Raw genomic sequence first — 14,014 nt, 5'->3', positions numbered from 1 at the left:
CTATAAGTCCCAGGTGAAAGTCACTGTGAACATTTTCATTAACCTAACTTTCTCAGTATCTCCCATGATTACATCTTTAAGCCCAGGAATACACACCATGAGGACAGCAGGGGCCGTGTAGGTTCTTCTAATTCTTTGCCCCTGGAAACAAGGCCTGGCACATGGGAGGGAGTTCTAAAAATTTTTGTTTGCTAAATGAGTAAGTTAATGGGTAATTCTTATAAGGTTGTGTGTTTTTTTGTCTGATTTGAAAAGAAAACAAGAAGTTACTATTTTAAAAAAATGACTAAAGTCAATTTTTTAAAATAGTAAATGAGAATTTCTAAAATGAGAATTTCTACAGAATTAATCTACTTCTGGATCATTGCTTTGGTTTCAGCTTTGTCAGTCTTGCTCTGCCAATGTGGCAGTTCCAGCCTTTTCCATCCATGGAAGTCTCTGAACCTTCTCAGGTAAAAGTCACATTGTCAAACTCAAGCCCTTTAGATGACTTCAAGGGTTTGACTTCGTGAATCATGCAAGGATGCAGGCTTTCCTGTTTGAGGGCAGCATTGGTAAGGCACCTGGAAGCCCAACTCAGATCTGGCATCTGGTGGGCACACAGCAGACACAGCTCCATTAAATTCATGGAGTTATCTAGGGTGCTGCTCAATGTAGGCGTAGAGGCTCACTTGGAGAATAAACTCTGCGTGTGACTTTAAGAAGTGGCCTTGCTTCAAAACATTGGCAAAAGCCCAGTAGCTATAAGAAGAGTAGAAAACGGATGAGAGTTGCTTTCATTAAACGCCCTCTCGTTGACTTCCAAGGCAGTTCTTCAGTGAAGGGTCTGCACGGTGTTTCCCTGCACTCCATCAAGTGGCTCTACATGGTGACATGTGCATCTGTGAATTATTACAGTCACTGCACTCTAGTCACTATCTTAAGACATACTGATTCATATTGTTTTAGATTCAGCCAATTTCTTGTTTTACTTTTTAACTTTTAAATTTTTTTTATTTTTATTTAAAATGGATATGGCCTCAAGAACTTCTTGGAGTTAAGATCTAGTTTAAATAATAATTGTAATAGAGTTGTCTATTCTAAACTCGAACTCAAACTTTAAAAATATCTGGGTGCAGTGGGAGCATACCTTACCTACATGTAAGGCTTACACAGGAGGATGGATTGAGACCAGGAGTTTCAGTCCAACCTGAGTAAAATAGTGGGGCCCAACCCCAGACTAAAACACAAGCAAGCAAACAAGCAGATGATTAAATAAATAATGTGGGAACTCCCATGAAGAGAATGAAGAAACAGATAGAGATGTGCCCCCAGCCAGAGCTTGGAGTGTACCCATTTGTTATATTTCAGGAATTGGATAAGCAGGGCCAAGGCATAAAGGAAGAGGTTGGGCTGAGACCAACCTCAACATGGTGGGGCTGGATGTTAGGAGCAAAAGTTCAGAACCAAATCTAGTGTTTGAGGGTCAGCAACAGTGTTATTGATCAGGAGAGATTCATCTGTGCCAGGAGGGTGGCTACACAGACAGTAATACAGGGATACTCCAACAGCACACAAGTGCTCACAAATTGTGAGAGTCGGCAGAAGAACCTCAGGACTACTTAGGTTCGTGGAGAGGGTTCTAGGTCTGGGAGAGCAAGGACCCGGAGGAAACTAGAAAAAATAGGCAGAACCCAAGTATGGAACCCAGGGAACTGGTGTTCTAACTATGATGGAGACATTTCAAAGCTACCCCCAAAATGAAATCCTGCATTGCACTCTAAAAAGAGAATCGGAGAGCTCCATCTACCCCAGCGCCCCTCTATACTTGGTGACCCTCAATGGGCTCTCTGAAGTATCCTAGGATTCTGCAGCGTGCTGTATGAAACTCTAGAGATGGTGCCAGGGGTTAAAAATTCAAGCACTGAGCTGTGTGGGGAAAGGAGACCAAGCATTTGCCTAAATCTAGAACATATGTTTGGAGAATGAGGCGAGAACAAGGTACAAAAACCAGATCTCAGAACCAGGATCAGGTAAGGTAGACGATTCTGAGAGCCATTGTGGACTGAAGGTGCAGTTTCTCTCAGGGTTGGTCCTAGTCTCAGGGTGGGGAAGGCTAGAAGGAGACAGGCAAATGCCACCTGTTATAAGGGAAAGAGGACTGGAAAGGAGTGAAGGGAAATAGGCTTCAGAGAGTACAGGTTTAACAACCATGTTGGTTACATAGATGATTGGAAACTTTTGTGAGATTTTTGTTTGTTTTAGGGATTTTTGATCCTTCATCATTAAAAGTGGAATATTGTAAAATAGAGATCATGATAAACATCAATGAGATAAGCGAATATGAGTGAGAAATGAAGGAACGAGCTCAAGCCCCAGTGCTGGCCCCAAGAATATTCTAGATTCCTCAGGGGGCTTGCAGCGTATCTTTTGAACAGCAGGCGGTAGCATTTTGTTTCTTACCTTGCAGAATTCATGGCCTGGGAAGAGACCTCAAAGATGGTCTCACACAGTCCTCTTCTTTTGGAACTGAGAAAACTGAGGTCTTTGGAGGTGACAAGACTTTCTTAATGCCACATGATAGTGTGGTGGGAGGTAGTATAAGTCTTTGGAGATTAGTTCTCATTGCATGAGGGGAATAAATAATATTTTAGCCATTTTTTATGTAATACTAATGGATTTCTACTGATATATTCTCTTGCCTGATCAGGCACCCCCATCCCTAGGGTTTATTTCAGCGGTTAGGACTGTAACCTGAGTAATGGAAGAGTAAATTAAGCCATGGACCCAGGATTTAGAAGCCTGCCACTGGGTGGCAGCGTGGCATGGTGGCAGAAACACCTGTTGTCTGACTGGGCCTGGGTGAATCCTGACTTTAGGCTTCCTAACTACGTGCCTTTGGCAGCTACTTCTTCTCTCAAAGCCTCCGTTTCCTCATCATCAAAGTGGGGATAACAATAACTAACTTAAGAGTGGCTCATGTATGAATAGTTGGCAGTACACAAGCAATAAATATTCATTATTATTGCTGGTCTCGTTACTTACCCTGACTACACTGAACACTAAATTGGAACAACAGTGCCTTTTGAAACTCAGCAGCAGCTGTGACCTAGTAAATTCAGTGCATTTCTATTTTAGAACATGCACCCTGCCTGCTAGATGCTAGCCAGCCAGATGCTTTGGGAAGCTGAACATAGATAAGCTCCACCTTGCCTTGGAGGATTCCACTCACTCACTGTCAGTAAAGCTTTGAGTGAATTTCACTGGCAAATGGTCAGCTTTGGCTGTCCATCACACATCCACTGTTTTCTGTCTCGCTGTTACAGGGGCATAAGATGAGGATGCAAGCTCCTGCCCTCAAGGAGTTTGCAACCCATGCAGACATGGAGGGAGGAGTCAGTAATAAAATAGTAATTTTGTTCTGGTAGGCCAGAACAAAATCACATCCATCCGTGGGTGTGCTCAGTGTCTGGGACTTAGCAGTGCCCAGTGAAGGTGAGTGTGAGAAAGAATGAATGCTGGTATAGCAGAAAAAGATTCGCAGAAAATGAGTTTCAGTGACACAGTTGAGTTTCATTATTTACAAATGGTTACTTAACCTCTCTGAGCCTGTTTCTTTCTCATCTTCCAAATGGAAATGATAATGTCTTTCCTCTTTCTTTCAGAATTCTGGCAACATCATTTATGAAGGAATGAGACATTTCATAAATCTGAAATGTTTAACTCAATTTATTTAAACATTCGGGGGCTGGAGGGAGAGAATGAGACTGACTAGATTACCAGGCTTTGTGGAGCATTTGCTGTTTTAGTTCAAGAACAATTCTCAATGATTCTCCATTCTATATTGCTATTTGAAAATGGTAAGAAAAGACCTAAGCACATACCTTCACACCTTGGCGGGGAACCTGTCCACTGTCCAGATGGAGTACAATCCAACCTTTCAGGTCCAGATAAAGAAAATCCCTCATCACAGATGAACTGGCAGGTGGCTTTATAACTGGTCTCTCCAAAAGGTCGGGTACAGGTCATTGTTCCATTCTGAGGGCTCAGCAGAGGTGAGCAAGTAACGGCTACCATGGATGCAGCAGAGGAGGAGATTGTGTTAGTACTCAACACCCTGAAATCTGTGTGTGTGTGTGAGCGTGCATATGTTGCCCTTTGAATACTCAGGGGCAGCTTCTGGATAAGTGATTGTTTGAATTCCTGGTGCTTTCTCAGTTTGTGGAGGTCTAAAATAGCAGCAGCTTTCGTTTGATTTGGGCTCTGAAATGCTCAGCCCCCAGGAGCTTTGGAAGGGACTGTGAAAGGGAGCGGGTACTGTGTTTGAAGGACAGTGGTGCAGAGCATTTCGGTGGCCCCTGACAGGAGGGGAGGTGCTGCTCCCTTGATCACCTTCATCAGAAGTAGACCTAGTGACCTTCCCAGAAAACAATGACAGTGACTGGAAAAAGGAAACAGGGTAAATTGCTTTCTCCTCTTCTCCCAACGTGGTGGTGGGAGGAATCTGGGTGCAGACCCTGGCTCTGTTACTTATCAGCAGTGTATCTCTGCACAGTGACCTTTCTGAGCCTCAGTTGCTTCATCTTTGAAATAGGAAAAAGTACAATCTTTGCCTTGCAGATATCCTTAGCTATTTAGGAAGTTAACTAAATCATCTTTAAAATTAAATTTGAAATATAATAAAAAATCATAGACACAAAGTAGGCACATAATTCATCAGCTGCTGGCAAATGCTAATTCCACCACTTCCCCACAGTCTCATTCTATAGTGACCAGTCAAAATTGATTGCTTGTTCACTTAGGAAAATGTTAAATTAGGTCTTACAGTTCTTTGCCACAGTTTATAGAGTTTGTGGTGCTAGGGTCTTGCTTGGGTTGCTGAGGACCCAAGTCCTCATTTGGCAAGTCACTTGACCTCTTTGAATCACAATATCTTAAAATGGGGAGAACAGTATTACATAGCTCCTAGTATTCTTGTTAGGATTAAGAGTGAAAACAATGTAGCTGTCAAGGTGTTCCTCTACCAATTAAGGAAGCTGTAAAGCACAGATTAAAGGTGCAGACATTGAAAGGTAAGACTGAATGAACACACGGTTGTGGGTGTTTCTTCCTTGCTGTTTGTGCTGGTTGAGCATCATGTGGCTTTGGAGTAGAGACAGTGGTGTGGCTGTCCCAGGGCCACTTTTCAGCCGCTGAATCGAAAAGCGTGGCTTCGAGCACCTTCTCTTCCTTTCTCTTCCCTTTATTCCTTGACCTCTCATCTGATCAACTCGTCCAAAGGCCTAATGATTTCCTGCCCTTTGAAAAGTCTTCTGAGTTCTATGTGCATGTGAGCGGGGCAGGGGAGACAAGTCAAGAAGTCCTGACACTGCAGGGACAAAGGGAAGGGGTGCCCATGAGGCCCTGGGGCGCTTGAGTCCATTTTCACTCTGTGGCTTTGCCTTCTGAGGAGCGGGGTGGGTGTGGTGGGGAGAGGGACAGTAAAAAAGGAGAGTTTCTGGTAAGGCCCCTCTGAAGTTGCAACAGCCTGCGGATTGCAGGCCTCCAGGCACCTTCCTGCCCTGCCCTCCTGGGGTATTTCACTTTTGTGCACCCAGCCGCAAAAGGACAGAGTTGGGTTGAGTAAACAAAGAACTAAAAGCAGAAGGGAACTGGAAGGTCACAGGAAGCCGATGAGTGGCAGCCTCCTGCTGTGAAGCACCCACAGAGAGGGCAGTGAGGAGCACTGGGCTGAAATCTGTGCCCTGCATAGCCCACAGCCCACGGTAGCCCAGAAGGTCCCGATTGCTGTGGTGACCCTTCTTGGGGACTCCAAGTTCTTCCCCAAGCTGTGTGGGCTCTAACATGCCCAGTCCCATTGTGGCTGGGAGGAGCACTGAGGGCAAGGCCACAGCCCACCTGCACTCTCCAGACCCAGCTCCAGGGGCTGGCCACACTCTCTGGTGCCTGGGTACAAAGGACATTCAATTTTGCTAAATTCCTTTCTATATCAATTAGTTCATTAATATGTGGCCTGACTTAACAGTGAGCTGTGTGTGTGTTAGCACCCGTGAACTTTTGTGACCTGAATAGCAAGTGGTTTCCTCTTCATAAAAACCTGTATCTGCCGGCTTTCCCTTAGATACTGAAAGTCTGTGCAAAGGGAAAGGCATGGCTATTAATGCAGAAATATTGTGTATTTTATCCTTTCAAATTTATTATTGAAATTATATGTACACCATAAAATACTAATTGCATGAGGCAGGGTAAATGGAGAAAATATTGGAAGAATTCACACCAGAATGTTAAGAATATCTATTTTAGGGCAGTAGGGATATTTAAGAGGATATTTTTCATTTTTCTGTGTTCTTATTTTTCGGTAGTTTTTGTAAATAAAAATCTTGCTTTGTATAGTTCTCTTTAAAATGTGTTTTCCATAAATGTAACTAAGGAATTGGATATGTTGAGTAGAAAATGGATGGGGAGGATAAAGGAAGGCATGGAGAGAGTAAGGCGCAAGGAAGCAGTAGCATCTACCCTTCAAATTGCAGATGACTGGGAGCAGGTGCATTTCATCAGGGTGTTAAAATATGACAAGTACCCAGGCTTCTTAACATCAAGTACATTACACTGAATCTGCACACCTTCTGAGAACCCTGAACCCTCCAGTTCCTGAAGTGGTATCTTCCTCTTCCATAATTCTCCCCTTTATCCTGAGTGTTTCACCACTGTTATGCAAATCTTGGGGTATATCTACAGCTAGATACCTATTAAGTGCAGCCACCATTACACCTCATGGTGCCTAGGAAGAAAATGCCAAATCAGCCTTGAGACAAACACCTAGAAGCTGATTTTTTCTTCCTCCTAGTTTTCTTTCCAGGTGTTATTTTTAGCCTATGAGTACAGTTTGCTGTGTTCATGACAGGAGCCTTCAGATGCTGGTAAAGGCCCTGTCAAGGAGTAAGCGAGGACCATTCTGCTCCCTGTGACCTATTGCCAAACATCCTGACACCTGTATTATCCACTGAGCCTCTGAAGACATTTGCATTTGGGATCCTTGGGTTACAGGGTAAAAGGATTTTCCATCTTGTTTCAAGGAGGACTCTACATAGTTACCAACTCTAAAACACAGCTGTTAAGAACACTACCTATGACTTACTTCCAAGGGGCTGGGAGGACGTGCTCTTACCTTGGCATTCTGGGGGAGCAGCACTCCAGTGCCCAGTGGCCAAGCACCGCAGCTCGCCTTCTCCCACCAGGAGCGAGCCTTCTTCACAGGTGAAGCTGCAGACTGACTGGTATCTGAAGCTTCCGGAGGGGTGGGAGCAGTTCACCTGGGCCCTGCGGGGAGCTGGAAGGTCTTGGCATTGCACAGCTAAGGGGCGAGGAATGGAGACAGTAAGGCACAGGGAGCAGAAGCATCCAGGGACTAGTCGAGTCCAACCACAAGTTCCTGACCACTTAGTGCCAAGAACCAGGATTCCTGAATTGGGCTTTTTAAAATGGAAGATGAAAAAAGTGCCATTTAGTTACAGTGCACCTGAGTGGTTTTGAGGAGAATACTAAAACATTATTCAGCATTTTGGCAATATGTATCAATAGTGCTTGAACTATCATACTCTTGGACCCAAGAATTGATGCCAAGTAGGAAATCAAGATGCGTAATGAAAAATTAATTCAGAGACATTTTATCAAGATAGGATTTGGGAGAGCAAAATATTGAAAACAAGTATAAATGCCACTAATCTGGAGTTGAAAATAAATCATAGTGGATTTGTGAAAAGAATGTTAAAGGTCCCTAAAATCACAGTTTCACTTTGGAAAGATGTGGGAAATGTCTCACTGTGTGATGTTCAATAAAGATGCAGAATGAATGAAAAATTATCATCATGGTCAAATTATACCATGATCTTAACATATAAAATAGATGTTCAAATAGGGAGAGAACACACGACTTCTATTGTTGTCTTTTTTTGCCTTTAAAATGTGAATAATAACTCTAACTACCTCTTGGAGCCAACCCAAATGAGGTTGTAGGGACTGCTCCATAAATCTTGGCTGCCAGCAGCAGCAGAGTGTCAGTGGCAGTAATAGATGACTGTAGCGTCCTCGAGGCCATGCAGCAGAAGACCTTGACTGTCTGCTGTCAACTGTCGGGTGGGAACACTAGGATGCCTGCCAGGGGCTTACTGAGACTGCCTCTGCAGGTGCCTGTTCCGGATGATTGGACACAGGTAATGCCCAGAGGCAGAAATGTCTCCTGTGATCCTTTATGATCCTTCTTAGGCACCAAGGCTCTGTGTGTCTGTCTCCAACCATTCATCCGCAGCACCTCACAGCACCTCAAGTCTCACCAGCATGGTGCATGGCTGCCTGTTCCTCCATTGCATTCCTTCCCTTTGACTTTCAATGCTTATTGCAGTAAATAACACAACATAAAATCCATTCTTTGCCACTTAAACAGTATAGAGTTAAGTGACATGAGCACATTCACAATGTTGTGCAATTATCGCACTGTCCATCTCTAGAACTCTTTCATCATCTCAAGCTGAAACTCTGCCTGCTGAACAATTAACTCCTTGCCCTCTCTCCCCCATCGTTCTACTTTCTCTGATTTTGACTACCATAAGTAATTTATGGAAGTGGAATTATGCATTACTTGTTGCAGGGGGACTGGCTTATTTCATTTAGTGTAATATCCTTAAGTTCATTCACAAAGTAGAATTTGTCAGAATTTTCTACCTTTTCAAAGCTAAATAATATTCCACTGTCTGTGTATACCAACTTTGCTTATCCTTCCGTCTATCAGTGCTTAGTTGGCTTACTTCTGCATCATAACTATTGTAAATAATGTTGCTGTGAACATGGGTGTACACATCTCTTCAAGGCCCATTTGCAAACTTCTGTCTCATTTTGAAAATACAGTCTACATAAACCCAGGGGATTCACTTAAATCTCAGCAAGTGGCAGTGAAATGCCAGTATTATATTTCTGGAACATGACTTTGTGTTGAGAGTCCTTTGTAAATAAACAACCCCAGTGACCTCTCTTTGTCTCAGTTTTCATGTAAGAGCAGAACACTGAAAATAAGAAATATTAAAAGGGGACCATTTTGTCAAATTAGATCACAGACACATGATTTGTGAAGTAGTATCATTTTCTCAATATTTGTAAAGCTGATGCAGTTTTAAAGTTGCTTTTACACACATTAATTCACAACTACTAGTGAGACAGGAAGGTAAGGCAGATGGCAGTACCTCTGACCACCAGAGAGAGGGGAAGGTAAGGCACATGGCAGTATCCACATTTTACAGAAGACTCAACAACTCCCAAGCTTATTGACAGCAGTGACAGAACTGGACTAAATGCTTTGTCCGTTGTTCCTCCACCCGTTCATGCTGTTCCTTTCCTCTAACCCTGATCTTCTCAGCCCACCCCTATGTGTCAATCAAAGCAGCCCTCATCTTAACTGTGCTGTAATGAACAGCCATGTCAGGACTGGCTTTGCTGGCCATTTCAACCCTAGTGCTGACTACAGAGGCCCAAGCACATAGTAGGCTCTCAGTGAATGTCTGGTGGTGAGGGAATGACAGTGCTAAATGCAGATGCTGATGCCTTTAATGCCTGAGAAGCACAGAAAGAATTTTTGATGTTGCAGTACCTTGACACACGGGGGCTGGTGCTGTCCACTGTCCCAAGTCAGCACACCGAACCACATCAGCTCCTCTCAGCAGGAAACCCTCCGTGCAATGGAAGCTACAGCTGGAGTTGTACTGAAAGGCTCTTGAGGATGGGGAGCACTCCATGCTCCCATGGTCAGGACTCTCCAGTGGCTCACATGCAAGGGCTAAAGGGAAAAAAAATTGTCTGCAACTGGGTACCGGAAGGGCCCAGTCCTTTTTCAGAAGAGACTTGGAAGATGCTACATCTTTCCTAGCTACATTGTCAAGATGGTCAGAACCTCAGATCCTCCCCTTTCCAGAAGGGAAGTTGCCTTTCCCAGGCCCCTTGCCTGGCTCACTCTTACCTGCCTTCAGGTCTCAGCTTAGAATTTGCCCCCCTCCCTGCCTACCCTAACTCGGGGGAAGAGCTCCTCCAACCTGCTCCCACAGCCTGTCCTTATGCTATTCCCGCATCACACCACAGTCTCCTAGAGGCTGGGGTTGCAGTCAGGTATATCCCAGAGCCTAGAATATGCTTGGTACCTCAGAGGTGCTTGTTAGATATTTATTGGATCTGAATAGAGCAGATACAGGAAAAGATTGGGTTTATAAGGAAAAAACAGAAATAGCACAGCTGATTATTGACACCATGATCTGCTGCAGTGCAATGGTCCTAGTGGGCTTTGTCCCTGGAACTCAGGATGTGTGCAGTCCAAAGTGAGTTCTTGAGTGACCTCCATTCTTATGTTTCCTCATGCCCTTCCCTGGAGGAATGTCATCTCCATGCAGTTCCTGGGGTTTGGCAGAGCATAAAGACTATCCTTTTACCCTCCACTTTGACCTCTGGTGTTTACAGAATCAGGGCATTGAAGGATCAAAGGTCCCCTAGGACTTCTCTCTTGCTTTACAGATGAGAAAAGTGTTGCTCAGAAACGATAAGTGATCTCCCTGACTTCTCGTGGCTAGCAGAACCAAAGTGGGGCTCTGCGGGTCTGGGAACACACTAACCAGCCTTCAGGATCCTACTCCCCACCACCCCTCTCCTCAGAAGCCGAGGATGTGAGGCAATGGCTCAGAACGCAGTTTCATGATGTTATGTAATTGCCTAGTATTGCATCACGGGCTCACCTTTAAACACAGCCTTTGCTCCTTTGCCAAATGCTGCCTCCAAAGATGTGATGGGGACTTTCTCTTTGTCCCAATGGCCACTGCTCTAACTCTTTCTCACAATAAGGACCTTGTCCTGAAGTTTGTATATGCCAATGAGACAGGAAGGTGAAAAAAAGGGGCAGAAATGAAAGCTGACCTCATGCACAACCCTGTGCTAAATGCATTATATTTATTTCATGGTATATCTATATTTACTTAGTCCTCACAAAGTGCCTTGCTTTGGGGAAAGGGAAGACCTTTTAATTTTCACCATAGTAAATCAGCCTCTTATTTTTCTAGTCTGGCACTAGAATTCTTAGCTCCACTTCACAGATGAGACATCTCTTGGCTCCTGGAGGTTGAACAACCTGCTTCTGAGTCAGAGCCTAGAGGGAGGTCACCCTGATGTTAAGAGCCCTGGGTCCTTCTATGGTGCCATGACGCCTTCTTGGGTGCACCGGGGGCTGCTAAGGAAAACCTACCTTCACAGGTCGGTAAGGGCGCAGTCCACTGGCCAGGGCCAATGCAGTGGAGTGTGTCCAGGCCCCTTATTCGATAGCCAGGTTGGCACTCAAATGTACAGCGGGAGCCATAGGCAAAGACAGCGAGTGGATGCACGCAGTCCATGGTTCCATTGTCAGGGGCTTCCAGGTGCCGACACTGCACAGCTGGAGAGAACAACCAAGGATAAGAGAGCCCTGAAGGTGGAGAATGATGTCCACAGTTGGAGGGCAGTGGTGGGGCTGTCTCTGGACACAGAAGTGGAACTAGGAGGGTGGGAGGTCAGGAGACCTGTTGTCCAGACTCAGAGCTCCTGTCCTCAGCATGGCCTGAGTCTCTTAAAAACAAGCACTGCTCCAAGCTTTATACTTAGCATCCTCTATTCCTTATGTCTTTATAAATCTGTCCCAGTAGGTCTTCTGGTGCCACTCAGAGTATAGATACTATCCCTTAAGAATGTGGCCATTCTGAAGCTGTTGTAGGTTGTGAGTTTGGGGGAAGGGAAGCCCTTTTAATTTTCACCATAGTAAAATCAGCCTCTTATTTTTCTAGTCTGACACTGTTTTCCAAAGCCAGATTTACCCAGTCTAGCTCAGCAGCAGCTGGAAGGACAGATACATTTTGGCAATTCTGGCCATCTTCTCCATAACGTAGCCAGTTTTTTCTACAGGTGCAATGAAGGCAAGGACTGGGTGCAGTGACCCTTATACACCCTGTATGTCCTGAAACTCCCTTACACACTGGCCTTGGGTAGATGGTACTTTCAATAGCTATTTGGAAAGATCTCTTCTTTTTCACTTACAGAAACAAGTCAAAGTTATCAAATTAATAATGCTCAATTATTGTTCCTCAATCTTCATCATTTTACTTTGCTTACATCATAACCAAATGGAAAGGAGTCCCTTTGTAATGTTTTTGCTGAGAATCAAGAATTGCCCACATCACTCTACAGGCACAAGACACCATGAAAATCAAAGTCACTGTTACTCTGTTTGACAAATAACAATGATAACTAGAGTTTTCCATCTAATGTAGATCTTCATTATTTCTCACCTTTTTAAATGGAGAAAGCTCATGCCCCCGTCCCTGAATTTGACAGTGAGGATGGAAAGGAAGACGTCTACACACCTACACACTGTGGGGGCTTCTGTGTCCAGATTCCAGAAGCCAAACACTTCAGCTGGCTGGGTCCATTCAGTTCGTACCCTTCAGCACAGTGGAGCGTGCACTGTGAGTTGAAAGAGAAGTATCCCAGAGGGTGGCTGCAGTTCATGAACATGTGTTGAGGGAGGCCGAATTCTCCACACTCTCTAACTGCGGGGACAGACATGGTGTTTTCATTGTACACTTACAGACATTGTTGGGCCTGATGCAAGCCGTAGTGACTGGTGTGGCCTGCTCCACTGTCTTTCTGGGCTTCCCATCTCTCCTTGGCTTCTTTTTTATCACCTGCATCTTGGGAAATGATCATTCTTTCACTGGTTTTCATTTCAATCAAGTAAAGCCAGCCTGAAAGGGCTCTCTTTGTCTTGCTTCCTGATCATTTTCCTTTCCCTCTTTGAAATTTTATGAATGAATGTTCTATGAATAAGGTGACTTTACTGAGACTGCCAATTGAGTGAAATAGACAGACAATGGGAAGGGCCTAGGACCAGTCTCTATTTGCTGGAGTGTCTTCAGGGTGGTTTACTTTGTGGCACTGTCCTTTGCTTAAGAACAATGGCTAAAATAATATCAACAATGTGGCAGCCTCACCATATTCACACTCTGGCCCATGGAACCCAGGGTGGCAGGAGCAGGTGTAGTTCCCGATGGTCTCGATGCAGTCTCCCTGTTTGCTGCAGGACATGTCGTGGCAAGAGGCTGCATGGATACAGAAAGGTCAGAATCACTGGCACTCACAGGAGATGAGGCCAGCTTGGTCTCTCTCAGGCAGGACTGAGCTAGGCAGGCAACAGAGGTCCAGCATCAGCTGGAGAGCCGGCCTGCTCCCTGTGAGAGGCACCCTACGCACCGTCCATTTCATGCTGCATCAGGTGTTTCCTATGGAGGGTACTGCTGCATGTGGACACAGGGGACAAGCGAGCCTGACATGTGTGCACAGAGGAACTCCTCAACCTGCTACAAAATGGGCTGTGGTTTCTAACCACGGGCATTCATGCCTCGGGCTAGATGTTGCTGCATGGAGGACAGGAGCCACGTGGGAGGCAGGGCCACACCCACCTGCGTCCTGGCTCTTGCTGCCTCCTCACTGTGTGACCAGAGGCTAGTTACTTCTTTGGGCCCAGTTTGCCCAGTGTGATGGCCTGCTCCCTTCAACCTTTGTACTCTTCTAATCTATGTCCAACACCATGGGTAGAGGAGCAGAGAAGCCACATGTGATGTTTAACACTGGTCATGGCTAAGGGAAACCATCTTGAGAGAGGGCGTTTCACGAGTGCACACATGGCTGCCCTCTCAGGCCCTCTTCACTACGTCTGTGCCCTCAGGTGACAGAGTAGAGAGGGGCCACGGCTTCTTTCCTACAAAAAACTCTTTACGTGTCTATGCGTGTGGTAGAGGGTTCATGTTAGAACTGATACCGCAAAGGCACTGAGAATGTTCTTACTGGTGTTGTTTCTACTGGTGCTGGGTTTTTTTTGTTTTTTTTTTAACGGGGTCATAGCTGGGATAAGGTCTGTGGCTGGACTGTTTTCTGGTGTTCATTTCCTTTGCACTGAGCCCTAGCTACATGTTGACACTCC

General features: G+C 45.0%; 1 protein-coding gene across 1 annotated transcript in view; it reads right to left on the bottom strand.

The window, feature by feature from the left end:
- The window catches only part of Selp (selectin P), a 42,031-nt gene that overhangs the window by 16,089 nt on the left and 11,928 nt on the right, over nucleotides 1–14,014 (bottom strand). Inside the window, exons 4-9 of the mRNA XM_076872949.1 lie at nucleotides 13,026–13,133; nucleotides 12,399–12,584; nucleotides 11,252–11,437; nucleotides 9,620–9,805; nucleotides 7,148–7,333; nucleotides 3,864–4,049 (exon numbers count right to left, since the gene is read on the bottom strand). Of these exons, the coding sequence (XP_076729064.1) occupies nucleotides 3,864–4,049; nucleotides 7,148–7,333; nucleotides 9,620–9,805; nucleotides 11,252–11,437; nucleotides 12,399–12,584; nucleotides 13,026–13,133 (1,038 nt within the window). The remainder of the gene's footprint in view (nucleotides 1–3,863; nucleotides 4,050–7,147; nucleotides 7,334–9,619; nucleotides 9,806–11,251; nucleotides 11,438–12,398; nucleotides 12,585–13,025; nucleotides 13,134–14,014) is intronic.

The sequence above is a fragment of the Callospermophilus lateralis genome, chromosome 13 (assembly GCF_048772815.1).
Source record: "Callospermophilus lateralis isolate mCalLat2 chromosome 13, mCalLat2.hap1, whole genome shotgun sequence".
Lineage (NCBI taxonomy): Eukaryota > Metazoa > Chordata > Mammalia > Rodentia > Sciuridae > Callospermophilus > Callospermophilus lateralis.
Note: the sequence above shows the minus strand (reverse complement) of the source record. Positions and strands in the feature narration are given on the sequence as shown.